This window comes from Balaenoptera acutorostrata, chromosome 9, assembly GCF_949987535.1.
Source record: "Balaenoptera acutorostrata chromosome 9, mBalAcu1.1, whole genome shotgun sequence".
Classification (NCBI taxonomy): Eukaryota; Metazoa; Chordata; class Mammalia; order Artiodactyla; family Balaenopteridae; genus Balaenoptera; species Balaenoptera acutorostrata.
In genome coordinates, this window is record NC_080072.1 from 9,562,270 (window position 1) to 9,572,644 (window position 10,375).

At 46.8% G+C, this 10,375-nt stretch overlaps 1 protein-coding gene across 4 annotated transcripts in view; it reads left to right on the top strand.

The window, feature by feature from the left end:
* AHNAK (AHNAK nucleoprotein) overlaps positions 1 to 10,375 on the top strand; it is a 124,724-nt gene that overhangs the window by 92,581 nt on the left and 21,768 nt on the right. The window contains exon 6 of one of the 4 annotated variants that reach the window (XM_057553171.1): positions 7,070 to 7,134. The exons of 2 other annotated variants lie outside the window; for them this stretch is intronic. In XM_057553171.1, the coding sequence (XP_057409154.1) occupies positions 7,070 to 7,119 (50 nt within the window). In that variant the 3' untranslated portion in view covers positions 7,120 to 7,134. Of the gene's footprint in view, positions 1 to 2,042; positions 2,364 to 7,069; positions 7,135 to 10,375 lie in introns of those variants that run through there. One more of the 4 variants, XM_057553173.1, reaches the window with a different exon arrangement.

The following is a 10,375-nucleotide window of genomic DNA, read 5'->3' on the forward strand; positions in this document are numbered from 1 at the left end:
CCCCGACACTCTTTTTTTTTTTTTTTTTTAACATCTTTATTGAAGCTTAATTGCCTTACAATAGTGTGTTAGCTTCTGCTTTATAACAAAGTGAATCAGTTATACATATACAATATGTTCCCATTTCTCTCCCCTCTTGCATCTCCCTCCCTCCCACCCTCCCCATCCCACCCCTCTAGGTGGTCACAAAGCACCGAGCTGATCTCCCTGTGCTGTGCGGCTGCTTCCCACTAGTTATCTATTTTACATTTGGTAGTGTATATATGTCCATGACACTCTCTTACCCTGTCACATCTCACCCCACCCCCTCCCCATATCCTCAAGTCCATTCTCTAGTAGGTCTGTGTCTTTATTCCCGTCTTGCCACTAGGTTCTTCATGGCCTTTTTTTGTTTTGTTTTGTTTTTCCCTTAGATTCCGTATATATGTGTTAGCATACTGTATTTGTTTTTCTCTTTCTGACTTACTTCACTCTGTATGACAGACTCTAACTCCATCCACCTCATTACGAATACCTCCATTTCATGTCTTTTTATGGCTGAGTAATATTCCATTGTATATATGTGCCACATCTTCTTCATCCATTCATCTGTCGATGGACATTTAGGTTGCTTCCATGTCCTGGCTATTGTAAATAGAGCTGCAATGAACATTTTGGTACATGACTCTTTTTGACCTATGGTTTTCTCAGGGTATATGCCCAGTAGTGGGATTGCTGGGTCATATGGTAGTTCTATTTGTAGTTTTTTAAGGAACCTCCATACTGTTCTCCATAGTGGCTGTATCAATTTACATTCCCACCAACAGTGCAAGAGTGTTCCCTTTCCTCCACACCCTCTCCAGCATTTATTGTTTCTAGATTTTTTGATGATGGCCATTCTGACCGGTGTGAGATGATATCTCATTGTAGTTTTGATTTGCATTTCTCTCATCCCCGACACTCTTAAAAACACTTAGCACTTTGCTCCTCTAAACGTTCAACACATGTTTGAAAAAAAAAAAAAAAGTTATGCTTATGATTTCTGCAGAAAGTGGAGATGCAGAAGGAAGGGGGCAGAATCTCAGTGCTTCGGTGAGAGAGAGGGGAGGGAGGTCATTTTCAAGTAGATCGGTCAGCAAGAGGGTATTATTTGTGTGGATCTTCAAAAGTAGGTAGGATTTAGTCCCAGAGAGAGGACCAGGAAGGTCATTCTAAGTTGGGGGAGGGGGAGGAGGTGGTACCTAGAGGAGGTGGGGGCTGGGGAATGGTGAGCCTGCCATTTTGGTTGGCACCTAAGATTTATGTTGGGACTTGTGGAAGATCAGGTTGGCTCCAGATGAGGTCCCACCAAGAAATCTGGATATTTTCTATAGGACCTGGAGTCGTGGAACATTTTTGAGTAGGGAGGTGTACGAGGAAGCCCAGACGTGCGCAGCCACATGGGAGGTGAAATCGACTCGGTCAGGAGGCCAGTGAGGAGAGAAACGTGCGGGTCCAGGTGGAGATGAGTTGGGTGCACCTCAGGGTGGAGGTGGTGGGATGGAAGGAAGGTGCAGGTAGATGGGGAAGGGGGGTGAAGGACTCCTCAAATCTGGGAGCCACTCTTCTGAGTTTACGAAGCAGGGAGAAAGTCAGTTTGGAGATGATGATGAAAGGGATTCCTTAATGGCTAAGACCAGAGGGCGTGCATCTCATCCCGCCCTGGTTCCTCACCTCCTTCGGCCTGCTATTGGCACATTCTCAAGAACACACTGTCCTCTTCTGGCCTCAGACTTGCACAGGACACCCGAAGGGCAGACACTGGCTTTCTACAAGCTTCCTTTCCACCCTTGCCACACGGGAACCCACAGAGGGAGGCGTGTCAAGACCCAAACAGATCCCACAGCGGAATCGTTTCCAAATAGACCCCTCCCCAAAGTAAGAGTCTGTTGAGGTGCTCTTCCAAGGGGTGGGGGGACCTTTTTTATTCAGCCTGTGAAAAGTTAACGAAAGGCCTCCCGATTTTATGGAGACATGCAAACAGTGTTTTGAATAAAAATCCCTTTGTTATTGTTGTTTTACAGAGCTGTAGCTGTGGCCAGGAAGAAATCCGCCCCCTCCGAAGGTTGTTTTTGTGACTGTTCTTGGGAGCATTGTTCTAAAAATGGGAAATTACATATCACTGTGCCAAAGGAAACAAACACCTGCAGTTAAAGGAATACCTTCCACAAGGTGGCTTTTAGAGTCCCAGCCAGCTCTGGACGAAGGGCTGCTGCACCAGTTCTTTTTGGTGCATTTCTTCACTTCTAAGGGAATCGGGTTTGTAACCAGAGTGGGCTTTGGCAACGATGGGGCTCTGGTGATGGTCCTTCACTTATTCACTCAGTAAACATCTATCAAGCATCTGTGCTGGGTCAGTCTTGGTGGTTTTCACTACTCCCTTCCCTGGCGTTGTTAAAATTACTGGGAGCGTTGGCTACAGGCAGCGACTTTCTGACACTGTTTTTCAGAGTCAGTATTTGACTTCTGCCCCCAGATGATGGGAGCCAGAGAGAACATCAGCTTCTTCTCTCCTTCCTCTCCTTTCTTTCTCCCCTCCCTCCCTCCCTCCCTCCTTTCTCTTCCTTCTTTATTAGTCAACAGAAGTAAAACCGCTATTTTCAACATGTCAGTCAATACACTTCTTTAGGCAAAGGATTTTTCTTTTCTTTTCTTCTTTTTCTTTTTTTTTTTTTGGCCGCGCCACGCGGCAGGCGGGATCTTAAGTTTCCCCACCAGGGATGGAACCTGTACCCCCTGCAGTCTAACCACTGGACAGCGAGGGAATTCCCAGGCAAAGGATTTTTCAAAGTTTCCGGTCACTGGGGTACAGTCTGAAATTCTTGTCTATGGTGTTAGATAGCGAAAGATAAATTTTTGGTTATCTGGTTAATATTTAACATTTTCAGCATCAATATAATTGCAAAATAATCAGGTCTTGAAATTTATTGATCGTGAAATGAATACATTTCAGATGGATTTGTGGTTTCAAAGAATCCAGTTTCATAAGCTGATCTCATCTTTATGAGAAACAAGAATGAAGAAGGGAGCAATGGGAAACAATGAGCTTCTAACTTTTGGGAATGCGTTGACTTTGGTTAGAACTTCCTGCCCATGAAGTGCTTGCTTTCCTCCAATGGGTTGGCCAGAGAGTGATGGCAGATCTTTGGGAGTCAGGGTTATCTCCCTGGGACCACTTGGTTATTGATGTGGTCCCACTGGGAAGTAGAGAGATGGAATAAAAAGGCTCTCCAGTACTGTAATGTACTTAATCTACTGTCTTAGTTTCCAGATGGGTCTTAACTTAGCCACTAGAAGAAGAGCCTAGTAGCTGAGTCTTGAAGGAATCTTAAGGTTGCCAGATTTAGCAGATGATAATACAAGATGTCAGGTTAAATTTGAATTTTTTTTTAGGTTTTTAAAAATATATATATTTATTTGACTACACTGGGTCTTAGTTGTGGCATGTGGGATCTTTAGTTGCGGGATGTGGAATCTAGTTCCCTGACCAGGGATCGAACCCAGGCCCCCTGCTTGGGAGATCAGAGTCTTAACTGCTGGACCACAGGGAAATCCCTAAATTTGAATTATAGATAAATAATGAATTTTTTTTTTTTTTTAAGTATAGCTATGTCCCAAACATTGCATAGGGCACGGAGGATGGAGCTTGGGTCTTCAAGTGACTTTGGGAAGGGGAGACATTATAGTCTGTGGAGGTGGGAACAGCATGGGTTTGTTGCCTGTTTAAATATTAATGTGTGTGCCTCATGGTAATGCAGGGAAGTGTCACCCGAGGAAGGAGGTCTGCCCGCCAGGAAGATGGTCTGCTCTGAGCCGGTGGCATCAGGAGATTGACCCTTTGCTCTCCCTTCTCTGGGTTGGCGGGAGACAGATGAGAAGTGGGTCCTGGTTGTCCCTAGACAGCACTGCCCGGGTCTGCCTTGTGGTTCTGTGGCATCAGGACCTGCCTGAGGGACACAATGAGAAGGGCTCCATGTCCCGAAGGCGGCTGCACGCTAACTGAGCTTCCACACTGACAGCTTCAACGAGAAGCACGTTGGTGGATTAATCAATCAGAGGCTAGTGGACCAGACGGCGTATCCTCCCCTGTGGACGAGCATCAGGAAGGTCGGCAAGTGAGCACAGACTTAGAACCAGTAAGCGTTCTTCCATTGCTTTTTCTCCCTGCTCAGGACCTCTGTGCCTCCCTCGCACTGCTATCCATCCCCTCCTCTTTGGCACAGGATATCAGGTTAGATTTCCACGTCCTTCATGACACCCAGATTCTGGTCCTGCCCCCCAGATGACTCCCGCATCACCTTGCTGGAGTGTAGGGTGTGGCTGCGTTCTTTTCTCCTAGTTAGAGACGAGCTCTTGGTTCATCCCCATAGATAGCTCACCCCATCCACCATCCGTGAATTTACCAGCCTAACCTGGAGGGCAATCTTTTTTTTTTTTTTTTTAACATCTTTATTGGAGTATAATTGCTTTACAATGGTGTGTTAGTTTCTGCTTTATAACAAAGTGAATCAGCTATACATAAACATATATCCCCATATCTCCTCCCTCTTGCGTCTCCCTCCCACCCTCCCCATCCCACCCCTCTAGGTGGTCACAAAGCACTGAACTGATCTCCCTGTGCTATGCAGCTGCTTCCCACTAGCTATCTATTTTACATTTGGTAGTGTATATATGTCCATGCCACTCTCTCACTTCGTCCCAGCTTACCCTTTACCCTCCCTGTGTCCTCAAGTCCATTCTCGACGTCTGTGTCTTTATTCCTGTCCTGCCCCTAGGTTCTTCAGACCCTTTTTTTTTTTTAGATTCCATATATATGTGTTAGCATATGGTATTGGTTTTTCTCTTTCTGACTTACTTCACTCTGTATGACAGACTCTAGGTCCATTCACCTCACTACAAATAACTCAATTTCGTTTCTTTTTATGGCGGAGTAATATTCCATTGTATATATGTGCCACATCTTCTGTATCCATTCATCTGTTGATGGACACTTAGGTTGCTTCCGTGTCCTGGCTATTGTAAATAGAGCTGCAATCAACATTGTGGTACATGACTCTTTTTGAATTATGGTTTTCTCAGGGTATATGCCCAGTAGTGGGATTGCTGGGTCATATGGTAGTTCTATTTTTAGTTTTTTAAGGAACCTCCATACTGTTCTCCATAGTGGCTGTATCAATTTACATTCCCACCAACAGTGCAAGAGGGTTCCCTTTTCTCCACACCCTCTCCAGCATTTATTGTTTGTAGATTTTTTGATGATGGCCATTCTGACCAGTGGGAGGTGATACCTCATTGTAGTTTTGATTTGCATTTACTGGAGGGCAATCTTATTTCCAAACCTTGTCCACTGCTGTACCCCCAGTGTAGGTGGGGGAAGCAGCAGGATTTGAGTCCAGAGCACCGGGGAGGGCCAGGCTCTCAGGAGGGCCTCCTGGGCCAGGCGAAGAGTTTGGAATTTATCCTGTAGGAGCCTGTTAGCAAAGGGAAATGAAGGTTGCAGATGGAATTAAGGTTGCTAATCAGTTGATGCTGAGATGAGGAGATCATCCGGGATTACGGGGGTGGGCCCAGTGCAGTCACAAGGGTCCTTCCGCATGGGAGAAGGAGGCAGAAGAGGAGGCCAGAGGCAGGAGAGGAGGCTGCACTGCTGACTCTGAAGGTGAGAGACGGGGCCACGAGCCAACGAATGGCAGTGGCCTCTAGAAACTGAAAAAACAAGGAAACAGACCTCCCTTAGAGCCTCCGGAAGGAGCACAGCCTGCCAACACTTTGATTTTTAGTTCAGTGAAATCATTTTGAATTTCTGACCTCCAGATCTGTAAGATAATACATGTGAATTTTTTAAAAAAGCCATTAAGTTTGTGGTGATTTGTTATAGGAGCCATAGGAAACTAGGTTAGAGGCTGTTTGCAATACTCCAGGCCACAGATGGTAAAGACCTGCTACTGGAATCAGAGTAGGGAGAAGGGGACACATTCAAGGTAAATTGAGACGAGACAGACTCAGAGACCGATGGACGCATAGGGTCAGAGGTCAAGAGATCCTTCCTCTGGCCCCAGTGCTCCGAGGCCTGGCCCTCATCTTATCTCTCCCAGGGAGTCCCTGACCAGCATCTCCATCCTGTCCCAGAGCTGGAGGAGTATCTACATGTGTCACCAGGGCCATAAGAGGGAATTTTAAAGGACTCTCTGTAGCTACATGTCTCGCAGTCACACAGGATACTTGGGTGCTACAGGCACATAACTTCAGATATTTTAGGAGTTATCTAGGCTACTGTCATAGGCTAGGAATCCATTCACTTGATGGGGGACAAATCTGAGTTCCAAACGCCTGGTTTATCCATTCTGATGCTTGTGACCTTGCATGCTAAGCTGAGTCTATTTTCAGATTTATTTATATTTGCACGTACTATAGCTTTATAATTTTAGTTTGCTCACAGAAATACGTTGGGTGGCTAACTCCTAATGATTCATGCTCACACTGTTTCCACGTGCCCGCTGGTGTGTTCCGTAAGTGCCTGGGAGGAACGTTCCCTAATTACACGTTGCAGAAGGCATTGTTTGTGTGGCCCCTTCCTCATCAATCAAGGTTCTCTTTATCATTTGTCTGAAGCCATTCTGAACAGCAATCACCCTACGGTGAATTACTACCCACAAATACCCTGGCATTCGCCAACAGCACGCTTGCATTAGCCATAAACTAGACATCATTTTATCCACATCATCTTCATAAAGTTGGTAAGGGCTGGTTTCACTTCCTCTTCCTGCCTTGTGAAGCATTTATAGATTTTTCTGCCAGGCTAACGTCAATCCACTCACATGTTGAGGGTGTAAAACTGCAGCCTTCCTACTGATCCATCAATGTAGGCATTGACATAGCAAGGGCAAGTCTTTGGATTTTGTAACGTGGTGGCAATGTTTGGTAATGACCACTCCTCTTTAGCTTTTTTTTTTTTTAAACATCTTTATTGGAGTATAATTGCTTTACAATGTTGTGTTAGTTTCTGCTGTATAACAAAGCGAATCAGCTATATGCATACATATATCTTTAGCTTTCTTCAAGAGTAAACGTTCCGGGCTCCCCTGGTGGCACAGTGGTTAAGAATCTGCCTGCCAATGCAGGGGACACGGGTGCGAGCCCTGGTCCTGGAAGATCCCACATGCTGCGGAGCAGCTAAGCCCGTGCGCCGCAACTACTGAGCCTGCACTCTACAGCCCGTGAGCCACAACTACTGAGCCTGCGTGCCCCAACTACTGAAGCCCACGTGCCTAGAGCCCGTGCTCCGCGACAAGAGAAGACACCGCAATGAGAAGCCCGTGCACCGCAACGAAGAGTAGCCCCTGCTCACCACAACTAGAGAAAGCCCGCACACAGCTATGGAGACCTAGTGCAGCCAAAAATAAACAAATAAAAATAAATAAATAAATTTATTTTTTAAAAAAAGAAGAGTAAATGTCCCTTTGGTGGCAGACTGCGGGAGTAATATACTTTTCAAAGATCAATTTCACCCAGATTCACGGTTTCATTGACAACGTGATCAAGAAAAAATGTGGTCTTTCCCCTGGGTTCCTCAGAGGTATGAATGCTAAAAAATGCTAAAAGTAATATAGTGCTAAAAATACATTTCTTGTTTTTAATCTTTTTTTTGGCTTTATTGAGATGCATTTTACATTTTTTTTCTTTACACAGTTTGTGCGTAATACTTCTCAAATGCAGGAAGCTTATATTCAAACATTGGCCTCCTTGTGTTTTAGAGTTTGGCAGATTCATAGTGAAAAAGGCTGAGTATATAATTATATATTTATATGATCCAGGGCTGGACACACTTTTTCTCCTCCTCCTCCTTCTTCAAATGTACAAATCATTCTTAGCTTGAGGTCTGTTCAAAAATAAGCCATGGCTTGAGTGTGGCCTGCCAGCCATAGTTTGCAGACTCGTGCTATAACGTAGGCCAGGAAAAAAAAAAAAAGACAAAAAAGAAACCCAGTGACATACCTTCATTTCTCTAATCTCCTTCTGCTTTCTGGCAACATGCGTCACACAGATACGTGCTCTTTCTGTGGCTGTGATCAGTTCATCTTGCATTCTGCTCTTTTAAAACTAAATGTATGTTTCTGTGTGCTGACAGCTCACATTCTTTGGATTGCCTGCCTCTGCAGCTCCCTTGAGGTGGAGACTCCCTTTTATCCGAAGATACCTGTTGTATTTGCCCTAGGTAAATATTTCCCCAGTTGTGAATAGGTAATTAAAATTCTGAACCTTTTATGACCCTGGATCCTTATCTGTTTGAACAATACTTATCTAGGTGGATGGCTCACAGGAGCCCCGGGGACTCCGCAGTGAGGAAGTGGGGGAGGAGGGGGAGGCAGGAGGCCCCCCACCAAGGCCCCACCCTCTACCAAGAATCTTCTGGAATTGCCAATCCCCCTGACCTGCTCTGGAATTTTTACAGTCACAGGCCCTCTTTTGTGGCAGACAATGAGGGAGGGGTGCAATGGCTTTACGGTTTGTGTGTGTGTGTCTGCACAAGCATGCACACACATGTGTGTTTGGGGCAGGGTGGGTGGACATTTCTTACCGGTATCACTTCAGTTATTAGCTCAGGAAGTTCCTGCGTCTGGGATCCTACTCTCTGTAGGGCAGGGGTTGGGGCCTGGGCTCTGGAATCCGGGTTGTGTGAGGAATAAACAAGAAATTGCAAAAATGCCTGCCAGCGAGTAAGCAATCAATAAAAGAAATTGTTAGGTTACTTGAGACTTTAAAAATGGGGTGGGTGGAGGTCAAAGGTCAGCTCCACCAGCGCCCCGTGGTCCTCTGTACCTCCGGGGCCATCGTTGTAGATTACGTTGGACTCGCCAGTGGAATTGTTTGGGAATGGAATTATTACTAATTCCAAAAGTGCTGACACATCACTGGCAGGGTTCAGCGGGCAGCAACTTTGTGTGACTGCCCTTGTTTTTCCTCAGAATTCTGATGAAAAAAACCCCTGAAAAATCAAATTAAAGCAATCAAAGATGATAAAAGATCCCTAGAAAGGAACTGTGCTTCATCATCTGTCCCGCGGAGTGAGCCGGGCTGTGTGGAGCGGCAGGGCCCAGAAGCTCCAGGGCCGGACCAGCGCGTCCGCTCCGGGACACCTTGGTCGACACTGCCCCCCAGTGGCCTCGGCGGCACCGGCCGCCGAGGGCGGGGAAGGCGCGTCCCCGTGGGACCACGTTGCTTCTTGGAAAAATCCGGATGGAAGAGGTTTCTCTCTCTCTTCAGACCTCTCCTTGCGTGCTCTCTGCTTATGCCCTCTCCATTCCCGCTTCCCCTGTGCGTGTCCTCCACTTTCATTCAATTGCTGGGGATGGTGTGGCCTGGACAGATACCATTTGCCACAGGGATGGGGGATGTTTGGGGGAATATTTATATCCCCATGGGACCCATCTTTAGGACGAGTTCTAGCCTTTGCCCATTTTGCTCTAGGGCGAATCCCCCCCTCGCCCGCACCAGGAGGCATGTGGGATCTTAGTTCCCCCTAAGGGGATGGAACTAAGGGATGGGACCCGCACCCCCTTCATTGGAAGCGCAAGAGTCTTAACCACTGGACCTCCAGGGAAGTCCCTAGGGGGAATTTTTACAGCAATCATCAATAGTTTTTGAGCAGCTTATGCTGTGTGGCCTGTGCAAAGGCCCTGAGGTAGGAAGGGGCTTGGTGGCTTGGTTCTTAAAAAAACTAAAGGCCAGAGGGGTGGAGTGCAGAGATGGAGTGAACAGTGGGGAGGAGGGTGGGAGATGAGAGCCAGCGATGAGCACCTGCATTTGGAGTTATGAGAAGAGTGCTGGGAAGCTGTGAAGGGCTTTACTTGGTTGGGGTGGGGGAAGTGGCCCAGGAAGGGGGTTTTCATTTGATAAAAACTGCTTTGGCCTCAGTGTGGAGTGTGGACGGCAGGGGCGCTGGAGTGTGAGCTGGGAGCCAGTAAGGAGGCTCCCCTCCCCTGGGTTGTGCGGTGGAAGCATGGGTGGTGTGGCCCAGGGGGGCTCTGTGGACATGGAGACAGTTCCCAGAGGTGCTTTGGAGGTAACCTGCTTGGCTGGACGTGACAGTGCTGGAGAGGGAAGGGCCGGGGATGCCCCTTGGACTTCAGGCCAGAGCAACTGGGAGGCTAGGGATAGAATTTACAGAGATTGGAAAGAGATGGGGGTGGGGTGGGGTGGGGGGAATCAGACTTCTGTTGGACAAGAGGAGTTTGAGATGTTGGGTAGACGGTAGGATATAAGGGGAAGAGGTCTGGGCTGTTTTGGTGGCAGGTGATAGAAACCTGGAGGTAAAGTTCTTTCTTTCCTTTTTTATTTTTACTTTCGCTGCACCACA